The sequence below is a fragment of the Nymphalis io genome, chromosome 15 (assembly GCF_905147045.1).
Source record: "Nymphalis io chromosome 15, ilAglIoxx1.1, whole genome shotgun sequence".
Classification (NCBI taxonomy): domain Eukaryota; kingdom Metazoa; phylum Arthropoda; class Insecta; order Lepidoptera; family Nymphalidae; genus Nymphalis; species Nymphalis io.
This window is the reverse complement of record NC_065902.1, coordinates 6,386,341-6,404,636: the sequence shown is the minus strand read 5'-3', so window position 1 is coordinate 6,404,636 and position 18,296 is coordinate 6,386,341. Positions and strand designations below refer to the sequence as shown.

At 31.7% G+C, this 18,296-nt stretch overlaps 2 protein-coding genes across 2 annotated transcripts; both read right to left on the bottom strand.

Annotated features, from left to right (window-relative positions):
- Positions 1–392: 392 nt before the first annotated feature.
- Positions 393–5,595, bottom strand: LOC126773992 (uncharacterized). The gene is made up of 13 exons (XM_050495273.1): positions 5,357–5,595; positions 4,774–4,963; positions 4,382–4,692; positions 4,169–4,297; positions 3,940–4,094; positions 3,622–3,863; positions 3,389–3,538; positions 3,147–3,293; positions 2,853–3,073; positions 2,625–2,790; positions 2,224–2,388; positions 1,392–1,548; positions 393–912 (listed from the first exon to the last, which is right to left on the bottom strand). The coding sequence occupies exons 2-13, from the start codon at positions 4,922–4,924 to the stop codon at positions 909–911; spliced, it is 1,998 nt and encodes a 665-aa protein (XP_050351230.1). The 5' UTR covers positions 4,925–4,963; positions 5,357–5,595; the 3' UTR covers positions 393–908.
- Positions 5,596–12,480: 6,885 nt separating this feature from the next.
- On the bottom strand, positions 12,481–18,012 carry LOC126774011 (sodium channel protein Nach-like). The gene is made up of 7 exons (XM_050495303.1): positions 17,869–18,012; positions 17,487–17,681; positions 16,947–17,234; positions 15,605–15,804; positions 15,153–15,318; positions 14,511–14,614; positions 12,481–13,771 (listed from the first exon to the last, which is right to left on the bottom strand). Exons 1-7 carry the CDS (start codon positions 17,970–17,972, stop codon positions 13,623–13,625), a joined length of 1,206 nt encoding a protein of 401 aa, XP_050351260.1. The 5' UTR covers positions 17,973–18,012; the 3' UTR covers positions 12,481–13,622.
- Positions 18,013–18,296: the final 284 nt, after the last annotated feature.

The window sequence follows — 18,296 nt, the reverse complement described above, 5'->3', positions numbered from 1 at the left end:
AAAAATGTTTATCAGCTCGTACAAATAGCAGATTGGTGTTAAACTGGTGTTGCTAAAGTTGAGTTGTGTTTTAAAGTGTTTTGAACATAAGTTGCAATGGCTTCAATTTTTTCTTAAAATTCTGTGTTTGAAAATTTGCTAAATTCTTCTCCCCTCTGATATTATTGTTATTTAACATTTAGAATAGAAATCTTATTTGCCTACAACATATTAAATTACATAGTCTTACATTAAACGACGTTAAATATGATTTCAAAAATTTTTCTAGGATAGTCATTATTTACGCTTGTTTCAAACAACGTAAAAATTTACGCTTATTACATAGGGAAATTTAAATCAATTATAATTTGGAAGAATGATAGATTTAAAAAAAAATCTTTTTCTTTAAGCATAGAATTTAAACATGTTTTTAATAATGCAACTTTATGGACGGATGATTTATATATCTTATGCATTATAACATGTGAGAATTGATATATCGAACGCGTACGTATTCAAATAATTTGACTAATTGCAATGATGTTAGGAAACTTACATTTAGTATTAAAAATTTGTTTTTGAAATACTTTAAAAGGACATAGTTTATGTTTATTTAATATGAATATTTATATGCCTACAGTTTTACGTTTTCAAGCCTACACTGCTAGAATGTTAACAAGCCGTTAATATTCTATGTTAGGCTATTTTAAATTGACAATGTTATTTTTACAAATATTTTTCAACAATATTTCTATACTTTTCTATATTGGATTTGATACCAGGTCTGGTTAACGATTTTTGTGGTATTCAAATAGAATTCTCTATTCAGTGACGATTAAAATCGTTTTAGGTTCATGTCATTCTATTTCAGCATCGGGGTCTTCTTCATCTATCAGATTATCCAGACTCGTGTCTGAGTCATCTTCTTGTCATCTATAAAAAATAAAAGGTATAATTTTTTTAACTTAAATTACTGGTGGTGGAGCTTTGTGCAAGCTCGTCTGGGTAGGTACAACCGGATCATCAGATATTCTACCACAAAACAGCAGTACTTGGTATTGTTGTGTTCCGGTTTGACGGGTGAGTGAGCCAGTGTAATTACAGGCACAAAGGACATAACATCTTAGTTCCCAAGGTTGGTGGCGCATTGGTGATGTAAGCGATGGTTAACATTTCTTACCATGCCAATGTCTATGGGCGTTGGTGACCACTTACCATCAGGTGGCCATATGGGCCAGGCTCGTCCGCCTTCCTATTCTATATAAAAAAACTTATGAAATGTCATAAGAAATTTTCAACAAATGCAAACAATACAATTCGATTCCGTTCGTTTTATTCTTTCACCGATTAGAAAATTCAGTAATGATTGTTTGGATTTAGATTGGTGAATTAATAAAATATAATATGGATACCTGGCAATATAAACGGTGTCTATGTGGGTGAGACGTGTGCCAGTGAGAGGTACAGCTGATGAAACATGCCTTATCTTGCGTCTTTCAAGGGTACTTCTTGCTTGTTGCACTGCAAGGTCTCCGCACCAACGTTCACATCGAGCATAAATTACAACACCTAGAATACAGTTTAATTAATTAAATTAGTATTTAAATTGAATATAAATAACTCATATTATTGTTACAAATAAATTGTAATTTATTTCTATATTTATATAAAAAAATTAAGCAGTAGTTTAGATACTCCGTCTATAAGGATGGTGACGATCCTAAGAAACTGTAAACACAATTAAATGAAAACATGCGTATTAAATCTAAAACTATAATTTAAAAAAAAGTTAAGTTTATGTTTACGATGAACCATGACTAAATAAACAATAACTACTAAATCATATGCCTATTCATATATATATTTTTGAGTGACAACTCATCACGTACAGTTTAATTATTGCCGAAATGTAGAGTATTAACCAGTAGCGTATTTTAAGATTTGGCGCCTAGGAAACAAAAAATATTGCAACCACTTTGAAAAGTACTTATTAGACTAGGTTGGTAACTAAAAATGAGTTTTAGAGCACCTGTGTGTGATCTTGATTAGACAGGTTCTTCGAGTTCCTTTAGAAAAGACAAATTTTTAATTTGTAATAAAATATTGCTAGCTATTATGATAGGCGCCTAGGCTGCCATCCCTACAAGATCTGCCACCCTGGGCACGTGTCTCTTGCTCATAGGGTAAATACGCCACTGGTATTAACGTTATGGTTTAAACACCTAAATAGCTTAGTATACAAACCAGCCCCGGCGAAGAGAATTATTGCAGGCCAAGAGCTAAGAAGTAGTGGAGTAAGAAACAGCAAAGATAACGTCATTGTGATCGGCCCTTGTAGCTTCTGAAATCGCTTGATGCCAATAATGTGTGCTGGTTGCCAGGTACTTATAAATGTACCGCTTAGCCACACTAGAACCAATATACTTTATTATTATAAGTGATTTACATAAGAGTTATTTTATTTTAGGTCTTAAGTGTATACAAATATAAATTGAAAATAACTACTGGACTAATCATGACTGCGTGGAATGGTGGCAAGAATGCTAGTGACTTATTAGAGTAGAGTAATGAGAATATAATGATTTTCAATATATTCAATAATTTCAATTATTTATGACTTATAAATAAAATAATGACACACTTACATAGTACGCCAGTAATAAGCATAGGTAATCGTACAGCTTCATCACAGAACGCAACAGCAATGAAAGCGTTTGCAAGAACTTGTATTAAAGCGCCGATTGCTGACCAGCGTGCTCCGCGCATACACGGCGGAGTGGGTAGATTAGCTTCAGGAATTGCTGTTACAACCTAATTAAAAGGACCGTTACTTAACCATTCTGAGGATTATATATTATCTATTGTTATTTTACCTGTATTCTATCTCTGTATTCTTTGACAACTGCATCAATATCAGTAGAATCGTCACCCGATGACATTTCCCCATCACTTGCTTCCAAATCCGATGCCATGTCTTCTTCTTGAGCCAATGTTAAAACTCTTATTCCACTACTTCCACTTGTAGCTTGATCTGTTTCTTCTGTTTGACAGCCAGAATATTCATCTAGGAGAAGACATTCACGATCTTCTGTTTCTAGAATAATAAACAGCCAACAGTAGGTATACTTTTATAAAAGCAATTATCTATGTATAAAGCAATTATTTACCTTTTCCTACTTTTGATTTAATGCTTTCTAATGTCTTAGTGTGGCGAATAGCTGACGGTATGAACCATAAGCCACGCTTAGCTTTTTTTTCAGATGACTTTGCTGCTCGTAATGGATTTTCGTTACCTAGTCGTTTGTACTCTACATCTGAAAATAACCATAATATTAAAGAAAAATATATAAACGTTTTTGTTATTTTTTTTCTTATAGTAATAATTTATTATATTAGTAATTTAACCTACCTCCAGCTTCCATTTGCTCAGTTGTAGGAACACATTGCATAACGATAAAATGGAATGCTTGTATACAGACACTCAGTAAATGACTAGCGTTCATTAGAGTTATCATATGTGACAAGGGACAAGCAAATGCGAGAATCGCTGCGAGACTGCCTAAAATAGAAAAAAACACCATAAAATAATCTAAATCTAATCTGTTACGCTAATAATATTTAGTTTGAAAAAGCTTCAACAACCTGCAGTAAACACAGCCAATACCGGGCTCCCAGTAGTGGTGCTTTCATAGGTCATTGATCTTGTTAATACCTTCCATTCTGGCGAGGCTAAGGCAACTAGCACGGAGAAAAGTATTGGACAAAGCTCTGTCAACGCTAAGCAAACTCCGGCAACGGTAATAGCTGCTAATACAGGACAAATCCAAGCTGCTGCTCTTGCTTCCAATAATGTCGTGACGGGTAAAGCGGCGTCAATACTAGTTCTAAAAATATATTGTAGTTAGAACAAAAATGTTTGCGATACATTATTATTGATTACTCTTTAGTAAATGAAGTTACCCTTTTAGCATATTAGTGTAGAGAAAACATAAGCTGCTGAGCACGATTGTTGGTAAAATAACCATTACGATTAATTTCTTTTTTATTGTCTCATTTTCTTTTGGAGGCGATACGACACAAAAGGCATACGAAACCGGCGCTCCCGCAGCAAATAGCTAAAATAATAATAGTACGTTTTTAATCTATAATTAATATAAAATAAATTAATTAAATATAAAAACGATTTTACCTCGTAAATAGTTATAGGAATTGGTATTTTTATATTCGTTATATCCAAGTTTATTAATCCAAATATAGCAAAGCATTGGCTAAATATATAAAGGACAATCAATAGCATAAAAGTGAACATCATACTCTCCTAAAACAAAATACAATACAAAATGACACAACAAAAAAAAACATACATATTTACATAATATAAAAACGCGTTTTTCACTAGTACCTCTAGGCCACACATAAACATGGCACATACGACCATCACAACAGTTACCCCCAACACATCGGGCCATGGCTCCCCCAAGGACCTTGTTTCATATCCAAACAACCATCTTCTTGTCCTTCCACCAGTTACATGATCAGCTGTAGCACTAAGAATCCTAGCGCAAACAGCGACTGCTACCAGATGAGAGAGAAAACACATCCACATAGCCATGAAATCACCAAAAGAACGTAGATTTCTCTCTCTCCGACCTCTAGCTGTTTTTGAAGGAGGCAGCAATTCTGCTAATTTCTTTAGGTCACGGTAAGTAAACGCTAAAAATATATTATTGTATCAATTAACGTAAAATTTATTTTTGATCTTATTATTATCGGCTAGGTGAAAAATTTCCTTACTTGCTATAGCTGTAAAACTGCCCAATAGTAAGATAGCAGGCACAGCACAGTAGCTAGAGTTGGCGGCGGCGAGTGGTGCCAGGAGAAGCGCTCCCAGAGTCCATCTCGCACCACATGCTTCGCCACCGCCTAGCACGCTTAGCCTACTCATTTTAGATTATTCTCTTATTCACTTGGCATCTTTGAGTACCTACAATATTTTTTAAATAAAAACATGTTTTTTACTTTGTTTATGAATGTTTATTTAAAACATATATACCATGATATGTGTGATGAATTACCGTGTAAACAAAATATATACTCCAGTATATGTGTAACAATGAAAAGGTAACAATAAATTGAGGATTGATCTGACCTTCGTTTTACTTCCTTTTAATTGACTTAGTAAAGCCAAGGAATTAATGAGTCCCATGGCCAATTTTATAAAATATGTCACAATTGTTATGCAATTCAATAAACATATATATTTAAAGTATAAAAATTCATTAACTTTATTTTTATAAGATTACATATAAAGTTTTGGTTAAAAAAATTAAGCGCTGTTCTAATATATAGCTATATTTCATAATGTGTTATGACTTACCCTGATCACTGTTATTTTTTCACGATGATTGTAGTTATAAGTTGACTCTCGTGCCAACCCTACATTTTGTATTGACACCAGATATTTTTTATTTAGACTAGTTACGAAAATAAATTCATAATAGCGACCTACAGTGTATTTAGTTGCTTTCCCATTTTAATGCGACAAACACGAGGAGAGCAAAGTGATATCTACGTCTCTTTTGTTGAACCACCGATCGATACCAAATTGCGCTGGGGTGACCATTTAAGAGGAAATTTAGTAAATGATATTTTCTTATCGAAACGGTTTTTTTCTTAAAGCCGTATTTTCAGTATAGTATTAAAAAATATTAATGCATTAAAATGTTATATTTTATTCATTGAGAGCAAATTCTTTCTGATTGTTAGCTTTGTTTTAGGCAACTTTTCACGAATAGTTTTCTTATTTCAAAGAAAAGATACCTCGGGCTGATAACAGTAAATGTTCATTGGTACGAGGACATAACTAATCGAGTATATTGCACGCGGTCTTAACTGGATTTGATTATTTAACTGAATAACGGATTTCCCTTTGAAGACTCTACTTTTTATAATTAAACATTTCTACCGAATGAAAGGTTTCAAAACGACGTTCCTATAACCTTTTTTTAGAAATACTTAAAAATTGCCCAAAAGTTTGCTCCAATTTATGGCATATTTTGGCTTTTCGTGGTCTCCAAAACTCATGTTAAATAGAAGGCTGTCTGAGCGCAAGCGCACTTTTAAGCCTAAGAATTTATTAATATTAACATATTAATAAATTCGTCGACGTCATTGTATTTAGTCTATTTTTTAATATCTATTCCTATTATAGAAGTCTGTGTGCGTAACATACGCGGCATTTTTTAGGCTTCTTATTAAATGTCGAAGCTCGAAGATAATGTAACTACTATAACATATTTAAAGATACTATTTTATATATGGCATAATTCATATAGATGATTCAGAATCGCAACATTCTAGAACCTAAATCTTTGTAGGCAGTCTAAATGATTGTATGAACACGTAATCGGACCTTACAGAACGCTAATCTAATTATCCTTTGACTCAACTGTCGACTCCAGTTCGCGGAAAAATTCTGGGGAACCTACGTCTAAGAAACCTACTCAAATTTTTCGATATACAATTTTCATTATTTATCAAAATGAAATTAAAACAAAAAACTTAACACGAGTAGTAATGATAAGTTAAGTTCGATAAATTGATGCGCGTATCATTTGTTTATGTTCGCGTTTCGAGCTTGAGTTTAGAGAATAGCTCCACCGAGATCAATAGACCGCTTTTTATAGATGTTATCTTAGCAAAAATATGCAATTACATTTAATCGTTAAAGTAAAAAAGTATATAGTACAATAGATTTGACAAGCAAAAACATACATCCAATAAATAATAACAATAAATAATGTCCAGTTCTACTATTAAAATTTTATAACAATTCATATTTTAATTGATTTGTTCTCTAGCAATCTCAGAATCAACACAAATAAAATAAAAGAATTATTATTCCCCATAATTCGAAGCATTGTTGAACCAATATGAATTCAAGTTTAGGCAGTGGGCACCTCAAAATTATAATTTGTGAACTTATTATATATCGATAGGGATTTATACTGCGTGAAAGTTAAATTGAATTAAAATGGGCGCTTTTTTGCGGCATGGAAGGTGTGAAGACCGACAAGACAGTCTCGGAAATTGTTGATATGCAACATTAATACTTATTATAATCGCCTTTATCCTGAAAATATAATGATATGAGAGCTCTACTATAAAACTTACCTATTCACTATATTAATATAATATAAGCCATCGATAGCAGACTGCGAGTTTTTTTTAAATCGGCCTGGAGAACCACATCGTCACGAGTGGGTCAAATCTTGCAACTTGATTTTAAACCGTGGACTAGAGAACTGCCCTGCTCGTACGTCTATGTTGGCGCTCAAAGGTAACTGTATACTTTGAGCGTCAGTGGCAAAATAAATGTCTTAGCCCTGAGGTACAAAGTTGGCAGCGATATATTCTCGTGTCTCGAGACGTTCTTTTCGAGAAGAAAAGCAAGAAAGAAAGCGTTTGTCCTGCGCCTGATCCCCTCACCGGTCGTGTCGGATTACCGTTTAATCAAACAACGAGTGTGAATGAAATTTAAATTTCCGCGGGCGAACCGCTCCGTGTAATACAAGAAAATATATATAGGTTTATAATATATAATATTATTACTGGTGGTAGAGCTTTGTGCAAGCTCGTCTGGGTAGGTACCACCCACTCATCAGACATTCTACCGCAAAACAGCAGTATTTGGTATTGTTGTGTTCCGGTTTGAAGGATGAGTGAGCCAGTGTAATTACAGGCACAAGGGACATAACATCTTAGTTCCCAAGGTTGGTGGCGCATTGGTGATGTAAGCGATGGTTAACATTTCTTACAATACCAATGTCTAAGGGCGTTTGGTGACCACTTACCATCAGGTGGCCCATATGCTCGTCCGCCTTCCTATTCTATAAAAATAAATAAATACTAGTATATAAAACACTGGCAAAAAATAGCAAACTGTTCTCTTCTCAAATATATAGCAATTATCACGGGCATCGGTCGCCTACGCCTACCTGATTTTTTTATGTATTTTAATATAAATAATAAATTACTTAATATTATTTTTATATAATAATATGAAAGTGTATTGTAGTGTAAAAACTGTAGTATGGATTAGATCTTCTTAATTATTAGTTACCTATTGTGTTTTTTTATTGTTTATTAATTTCGTTAAGGGATTTTTTATACTCGTAGCTATAAGTGGATGGAATATTAGGATCGATCCGTACGCACATTATCGAATTATTATTATTTTTTTCCTTTACGTAAAACATTTATCGACTGTTATGCTTTTATTCTGTTGAGACTGTTGATATGTGCTGGGTGCTGGGTGTAATGTTAATTAAAAGTAACTATTTTTTTATTAATAATATTATAATTATAAAAAGTTTATACTTATTTACATAAATGATTTCTATTTGAACTATTTATCAATGAATTAGGCATAATATTCCTAACAGGCTGTTAGTCTCTCATCCAGTACATCAATTAATCAATATTATTCTATTAAGTTGCACTAAAAGTTTGCGCTTTATTTTAATTATAAATTAAACGTAATATTAAATATTAAATAAAAGAGAATATAAATATATATAAAAATATTACTATGGTATAAATATATATAAAAATATTGCTATTATTTTTCAGCACTTTTCTTGTTTTTATAACGGAATCGCTTCCGCCTCCTCTTAGCGCGATGTTCGCAATATCTTGCCGGGAAGAAAGTGTGTGGGCGCGCTCCCTTTTAAACGGCGGGAATAGCACAACGACCATGCATTGCTCATAAAAACTTCGCGCTAAACAAACGTGTAAAGAATTTTAAAGAAAAATAGTTGCTTGTAAAGTGTAGTTAATTATGAAGCCTGTCACGTGCTTTCTGTTAGCATTTATTTTGTGCATTTTCATAATCGTGGAAGCTTATCCTTTAAGAAATGGGCAAATAGATTATGTGAGTATTAAAGTTTATAATTTTGTCAATGGCAATTTTGTCTTAATAAAGAAATAAATATCAAGGGTAAGATAATGGATATTTGTTGTTAAAAACCTACCTATATATAGTGTAGTGTTGGTGTTTTTTGATTATCGGTATAAAATAAAAATCGCGATTCACTCAGCTTTAGTGTTTTATTGTTTATTATTTTGTTATTGATTCGATAATATAATAATTTTTATTTTATACAAATATTTTAATATAAAATGAACATTATAGCCTAAACAAAAGTGTGTGAAATTTGGTACACAGATAATTTTAGATATAATAGAGGCGTAAACGGGCTATCACTATATATACTCAAATGTTTATTGTACTTAAAATAAACGTATTAATTGCGAGCTTCAAAAGCTAGTTATAATATTACATATATTTCTAAAATTCATAAAAGTATCTATTAAATTTAGTATTGTTTAAAATTCTATTTATATAATTTAAAAAAATCTATATTTATAAATTTCCTTAATATATTATTTATGAACAGATGGAAGCTTTACGTCGTATGAAACAAATACCTCAATGGCATTGCATGAGGTACCGGCGGTTCCAGCTCCACAGCCCATGCAGCCGGTGGTGGTACTTACGAAGACACTAATATTCTCATAACAAGTCAATTTTTAATATCATTTTAACTTAATTTATAGAAAATGATATCAGTTTAGTCTGACATATAAAATGCACTTGCAGTCGATTATATGACAAAAATATAAATAAAATTAGTAAAAATTATTATTATAATATATTAGGTAAAGTAAAGTAGTAATAGAATCATTAATTTTCTGACAATACATTTAATGTTAAGCAATATTAATTGCTTTAGATTTTAAATTGTTTTAAGTGATATTAGAGTAATTATTTGATCGGATATACTTATGACAATTTTGGTATTTATGTACACATCAAATTAAAAGTAGCTTTATTACTTACATAATAGATATCAATATGCATACAAGCGCACTAGTGCAATGTTGCATTAATCATTTATCTTTTTTTTAAATTTCTATTCAGTCTTTCATTAGTATTTGTACACTTTTTATAAACTTTTATTAAAAGTTATATTTATTGTAGCCAATGTAAAAAAGATTTGTGGACGTAGTATTCTTAAGGGAACTGTGAAATATTTCTGAGATCATAAATATTTATCGTTCCAATAAGACCATACCTTTGCACTGATAAGTATATATTAAGCCTAGGGGAATATACACAAAAGGGGTATTTGTTTATGGCAATATACTTAAAGGTTATTTGTGTAAACACATTTGAAAAAAAAAGTATGTTGTCTATAGGATGTAGTGTTATAAAAGTTAACCATAATGATGTGTGTTTAAAGAAAACTTTAAAAATTCGAATCATCACACAAATTAAATATATTATTTAAATATAAAATGCTTTAAAATATATTTAACAATAAATAATTAGTGAAGTAGAATTTTAATTAATAAAATTTAGTAGATTTTAATCACAGTAGCTCAACGGTATAATGGTAGCCTAACCATATATAGTCGCAGGTTCGAACTTTAAACTTTGGGCTAGAGTCATACTGACCCCTAATGCATCTGGCATTACGCATAACTGGTAGGAAAAATATATTGGAATATTAGTAATAACTTGAATTTGTAATTGCTGGTATTTCTTTTTTTATGTTTTAATTATATGTATTATAATTGTGTATCACAAGTTACTTATCGATGTTAGTTAAAATATTATGTACTACTAGAAAAATGTACTTATAAAGTGTAAAAAAACCAGTATTATGGCATTGTGTTTCTTTTAAGGTTGAACAATAAAGACTATTATAGACTTATTTAAGACTTTTTTCTTAAACTTATTTTTATAGGTGTATTAACAGTAGCGTGAGTTTCCCTTAATTGAAGACTAAATTCTTAAAACTGTTAAAAGTAACCGTCTGTAAATATCCCACTGCTGAACTGTTTTTCATTTGAGAAGTTTATGAACTTATATTTATATTTACCGGGTAGACAAAGTACTACACTCCATCTGATGGTAAGTGGTAGTAGAGTCCAAACGCGATGACGGCTAGTACAGCCGGGAAGAATGTTCTGCACTAGCCGCCACGCCTTGCCAGCCCGCAAGATGCCTTTTCACGCCTCGTTTGGAGGAACCCAAGTTATAAGAGGAGGAAAACACGTGTGCTGGTAAAGTTCCATTTTTTGGAAGTGCGACAAAGAAAAGAGTTGCCAAATTTCTTTGTGCGCGATGGAATTGATGACACAGGAAGGTGACATCGACTTATTCCAACACGCACCTCCAAGGGTTGGTGGATAAACATGTGGCAGATTTTCATGCAACACTAGTTTTCATCACGATGTTTCTTTATTACCATATTTTAATTTCATCAAATAATTACGTCTATAAATTAGGCACAGAAATTTAGAGGTCCTAGTCTTGGTAGGTAGGTAGGTAGGGTTTGAACTTGCTTTTGCTAAGATTCACGTTCTCATCGGCTTCTTAAATTATATATATTAATTAAGTTCTTAAGGCAAAAACTTGTCAATTGAGTTTGAAACGTGAGCTTGGTATTCCGAAAAAGTATTGTACTCTATAGGTAGTGAATATTAATAAAAAATCTGTATATTTAAGTGTATTTTGTAAAAGTATTATACTATTGATCGCTCGTCTATGAAATATTGGATTTATAATAAAAAATAACGTAGTTATTGTCTAGTTAAAAAAATTAAAACTCGCTGACTAACTAGGTCTGTCATATTGGTGAACAGTCAATGGACAGCTGTCAACAATGATATACGTCGGAGAGTTTAGAAGTATGAAAAGGAGGTACAGGAGTTTCATATTGTTTAGCGGTTGAGCTCTGAGAAAGGAGTATATATATATACTAAGTAAGTTATATGAATATACTTATTAAGTTATATGAAAGGCCATTATTCTTGAAATAAGAAAAATGCAGATTCATGTTTAGGTTTATTAATAAAAGTCAGATATCAGCGATTACCGAAGATAATTGAAGTAGTGATGAAGTTCAAAAAAAAATGGTGGATAGCCTTATTTTTCTAAATACAATTAGTATGTGGAGTGATACATGTTACAAAGTTTTAGGATTCGGATTTGTTCAAAGATAAATAAAAGATGAACGAGTACAAATTGATACGTTACGTGGTTAAAATAAAATTAAAACATTCAGAAATAAAACTTTAATAGTATTACTGCGAAGTTGGATTTGCTAGTCTAACACAAAGCATATTGTAAACAATTGTAACAATTAATTTTCATCAACAATAAAAAATGAAGTAAGTCAAAACAGGAAACCGCTAATCAATCTGTTAGCGACCATTCTTAATTAAGTGTCATGACTTTTGCTAAATGGAAACAAACAAGAATAATTAAAAATATTATAGTGCGTATGTATTTATTGCATTATATTAATAAAATAAGACATAACGATCGCTTGTTAGATAGTTGTAGAATTAAAATTAATTTAGTGATAATCTACATCATTAAAAAAAAAATTTTTTTTCTTTCAATATAAATGTTTTATGTGGAACCTCTACCTTACCGAATTGCGAAATTACCTTTGCGGAGCCGGGACGGGTAGCTAGTTGATAATAATTAAAATTATTGTTATTTGTTTTATATATGTATATATCTGTTAATACGATGATACCATATAAATCAACCTCGATTCAGATAAAACCTTCGATCAATTTCAGTGTGTAAATTCCAATAAATTTTGACTCTGTATGATCTACATATATATTGATAAGATGTAGGGAATCGTTTGTTTTAAGTGGCCTGTGAATTGGTCTCCCTACTATACTTGAAAGCGAATACAATTTGCTATAAATGTCAGAGCGTAAATTCGGATAAGCTCTTTAGATTCTGCATAATGTAATTTAATTACATTGAGTAGTGTCAGGTCCCTTTAAGATGTAGGGCATCGATTTGTCGCTTGCAACAGCTGTAACTATGACCATAGTTTCCTGTGATGAATGGGGCCAGAGATTTTTGGACACGTATGTTTTATTTGCTTCGTTAATTGTCTCTTTGGTCTTATGTCTACCTTATATAGCTTATATGTCCGAACTTAATGAATTCAGATTTTCTGCTACTCGTGTCAGGTAAAGCTGTTGGTTATACTGCAACTGAACTCTATCCGGAGTTGGAGTGCAGTTCTGTTAGATTATGAGAGTTAGAGGAATACAGAGTGTACATGTGCAACTTGTGCACCATAATACCTGGTTGGTTTTTGTCTGTGCAAAGTACCAAAGACCGAAATCGGTGAAGTTCTTCATTATTTCAATTTGCTCTATGATTATAATAAGTGGGGTCGTTACTCGTTGTGATGACTGTATAATGATATTCACGCAGTCTACTAAATAGGTCGTTCCCTTTTCCTATGTAGTAAATGATACGGAATGATGTCATAGATGTCTTGATTACACACTCGTCTATAATTTTTTTTTTGTTTAATGCACTTTTTTTCGCTAGAAATACGCGTTTCCCCAACATGAGTTAGGGATGTGAGACTCACCACTAAAAATATCCACAAAAAAACCAGCGGAACCCACTCCGTCTTTGTTTAATGCACTTGAGACAATGGCATGTTTTATTTTGATTGGTTATGATTTTAAGTGAAAAATTGTATTAATTTTTGCATTTATAATTCATTTTCGTTTTTATTTTGGAGATTGTTTTAATTTTGGTAGATAGGTATTATTTGTTCACGTTCATGTATCTTCATACAAAGGTCGCTGATAAAACGAATTGTGAAAAAGAATATTAATTCAACAAAGCTCAGCAAACTGGCACCGACAAACAAGCCCGCCGTGCCACCCACAGACACTGTAATTAAAAATATATATGTATATGATGTTTACAAGGCGAAATATCGTCAACAGCAATTTGCATTTTCTTAATGCTTCTTGCATGCTTATAACCAAAATTATTATTTTTTAATTAATACATCTATTTTAATTTTAAAGAATATTGTTTGGTTTTTTGCATTTTAAACTTAATGACGTGATTTTTTATGCTGTAGAACCATAAGAACCGCTAAAAACCATCGTGAAATGTCAGTATGGTGATATGCGATTTTGACTATAATAATTAATTTAGAAGATAAATGGAACCAAATAGCATATATAGAGATATATCCAGCGACTTACAGAGGTAAGTCGTATGTCAAGATTTCACAAGTGAGATACAATTTGAGTTCTTACAAGATAACAAAGCTGCTGGCTAAAATTATATATCGGTAAATACTTATATATATAGTTTATAATATAGTTATATAGTATATATAGTTTATGTAGTACATAAAGTATACGATAAGTTTTTTTTTTGAATTATGTGAAAATAAATACCAATTTGAAAAAATATTTATGTATATTTTATTTTGTTATCGTGTAAATATAGATTCTCGCTCGCTCGATTCGCTTGATTACCAAAAAAGCTTAGTTTATAATTAGGGTCAATATACTGAATACTTTTAAACTATCAGAGTAAATGTGAACTGGTATTGATGTAGAAAAGAAAAATAGGATAAAAAAAGTTCGTGGAAAAAACTATAATTGTTACTTACCAACTAAGTCCAATTGACTTCTTACCACGTTTCTTTTAAATCTCTCGGTTGGCAAATATGCAAGCATCAATTCAACATACGTCTTCTTTTTTTTTGGTTTAAGTCTGTCAGATGAATTATTAAGCATTATCGCATTCGGTTTCACGAAATAATTATTTAATAGAAATATTTTAAAGAATTCATATTAAAATTATACATGTGAAAGTAACTCTGGCTGTTTGCCTTGTGTCTGTTAAGCGAAGCCGTGGACGAAAATTTGTTAATTATAAAGTAGGATTCAAAGCCCGGTGGAAAGAGGATGTGGACTTTAATAGAAGGGCACGGATGCAAATCCTGTTTTATATCAAACAATAAGTAATTAACATTTGTGCTTACATTTAATCTCATGCAACAGTAAAGAAAAATAACGAAATTGCCAATAAGATTTTTTAAAATTAATAGTCCGCAATGGAACCGCTTGGCAAAATAAGTATATATATGTAAATGAAACCTTTGTCAAGTAATACGATACGATATTGCTTTTACTAATTAATTCAATAATAACAACTCGAATCAAGGGAGCAGCAAGTTGTGATATTTTGCATCAGAGTAATTGAATTTCGAAATACAACATTTCACTAAACTAAATTTGTAAGAACTTACGATGTTATAACGTCTTTTATAACAGTAACTTCAGTTTCATCACAAGACGGCATGCAATCGCAACTGAGACCGGGACGCTTAGCCCAGGCAGGTTTGAGTGTGGTCAAGTGACTTGAATGTGTGTGGAGACACCACATACCGGAGATGTTACATCGTTCAGATTCTGCTGTAGAGTTTTAAATAATTGACATTACAAAGTTAAAAATAACAATGACTGCTGCACTACATAAGTCTTTTTAAACTTCATTTAATCATAATATCTTGTTCGCCCAGTGGACGAAAATTCGAACATTCATCGTTATTAAAAATTCCAGGAATACATAATTATACGAACGTGCATCTTTCGATTAAAGCAATTCTACTTTTATTTCCATACTTTTTACTGTTATAGCTCGCCAATTGCTAACAAACAAAAGTTTGAGTTACTTTAATAAAAAAAAGTTCTAGATTACTTGTGCCAAGCATAAAATGGTCGTTGCACTGGCAGAGTTCCATTTGTGCCCGTTTGCGACAAAAAACGTTACAAGCACTATACGAGTAGTGTGGGTAGAGACCACCATCATTTTCGTCGTGATAGCGACATGCCCGTTGTTGTGGTGTAGTTTTTATCACCAGCGGATCGTCTTCAATATTCCTTACTGTTACTTGCCGTCTGTAAATATATATATTTTTGATATGGTGACTTTGGTCTGTAATCAATATTGTCATATCGTCAGTGGGCAGGAAAATACACTAAAATCGCCATTTGGGCTATTTATGTCGTGGAATGTATTTTTTCTACGCTGATTAGTGCAGTTTTTTAGCAAATTTGTGCACATTTTTGGGACCCATCTTTTAATATATAAAGTAGTTTTCGATAATTTTTCAGACGGGATGCTTAGTACAATGTTTTTAGTTTTTTATACTCGTAACAATTTTTCCTTGCTTTTTCATTAAATCAACAAAATCTCTCTTTCTAAAGGGAGGATCTCTTTGAGAGGAGGAGTGAGAGGAGGAGTAAATTAATTTTTTGATTAAAATAAAAACAAATGCGATAATATTTTTATTGAAAACTCATTCTATATTATATTGGCGTTTTAGTGTGTTTTCAACTCCACCGATGATATAAATTTAAACAAATTTGATTTTACCGATACAGTTTTCCAAGCATTATTTTTAAAGTAGACGAATATATTGTTGTTATACTCGGAACTTCATCTTCTCCCAAGGTATACATCTTGGATCAGAACAACTTTAATATTAACAACTTTAATATTTTTTTGCAAACGATTGCTCTCAGTATGTTTATTAATTTTATCTTACCATCGAAGTTAACATCACTTGAAATTTGAGGACTCCTCTTTTTTGTTTGATATTATTTATCATTGGGTATGGCTTAGGATTTCTGAAAATCTTACTCATTTTAGTCACAAACAGTTGCTGATGTAGAAAATTTACACACTATATTATATATAAATAAAAATTTCAAGTCAGAAATAGTATCATTATTATACCTTATATAATAAGATAATATAAGATAATATTTGTTTTTGTTCAGGTTCATCTGATTGAGTTTAACATCGTTGTGTGAAGGTTTCGTGCTTGTTACCATCAACGTACAAGTGGCGAGTGAATCGTTTCAGATTGTATTAGTAATTTTTTTTTTCATTCATTTTAATATTCATTGTAATATATTGTAAGTATATTTACTAGTACATGAATAAATATTATTGACAATAGATTTTCCATAAAACAATGAATGTAATAAAGAATATAAAATTGTTTAAGTTGCTGAATTATACCAAAATAACTTACTTTGTCTGTATAGAGTTTATAATGTAGCAAACGCCAATATCCGTTTCTATTGGTTGGAAATATTCACAGCAATTAAACTCCTTATCGTTGTAAGAACAATTTTTTAAAATTTCGTGGCATGAACTTCGTATCAGTTGAGCATAGTAACTATAATTGGATAATGGACAGCGTGGATCGTACATTTTTTTTGTATAACACACTTCAAGAAGACTGTATGCGACACCGCGGAAATAAGCAATATCTTTAAGGACATCTTCAAGATCCAAGAGATGCTTTGGTGTCCATATTCTGAAACAATAATCGCTCTAGGGTTTTCAATATATGGAGGACAACCACTGGGTCAGTGTGACCCAGGCCCACCGGGCTAAAATTACACGGCAAGATTACTTGCCGGGAAGGAACTAGCCCGGATAAAGGGCGCAATCCCAAGGCCCGTAACCGAACTGGGTTTTAAAGCCAGTCAGGAGGAACTCTCACTATTATTTCAAAGCAATTATATCGAATCAATAATAATCTGAATAATTTTTAATTGTTACTTACGTATCCGAAACATTGTAGATTTTGTCATCATTGGACAATTCACAAATTGCAACTGTTGGTAATCTCGTGTCCCAGTCCGTGTAGGTAGTTTCTACGCCGAAACTTATAGGATTCGTTACAAAGGCATTCCAAGCTGCGATTATAAGAAGCGCTGAACCATACCAAGATAGCGCTACAAGTGCTATCCACAGCCATCTTGCCCAAAATAATATAAACAACTCTATGAGAGCAACCACAATTTTAACAAAGATTTTTTTTATTTCAAATGAATTCCTTACAATATTTGAAAAACAAACAAAAAATTTATATGACATTTAATAAATACTTATATGTTGTTATTTCGTTATTTCTATAAGGTTCTATAAAAAATTATATCTAATACCTCTCTGTCCAATGTTTTGTATCATCAGCAATAAATCGAACACCTGCGAATGAACATGTTGAACAGTAGTTTTTTATATGCGATTTACAAGATATTGTTGTCATTTTAATAAATTAGTTAATAAGTAATATTAATCTGAATAGGTTTGTCTGACTAAGTCACATATTATTTTTGTTTTCAATTTATAACCTTGTATGTTGTGCAACCAATGTTAATATTTGATGTGATAATTACGGCATTGAGTGATATCGTTATGAAGTGCAACAATTAATGTTTCATGTTGAAGGTTGAATCGATTTAAATAATTTCGAATTCAATGGAAATATGACTAATGTTGCCATTATTATGTTTTTATGTTTGGGGAAAATATATAGGTCATTCAATTAAAAAAAGAATAGTAATTAACTGAATTAAAACACAAAAATAAC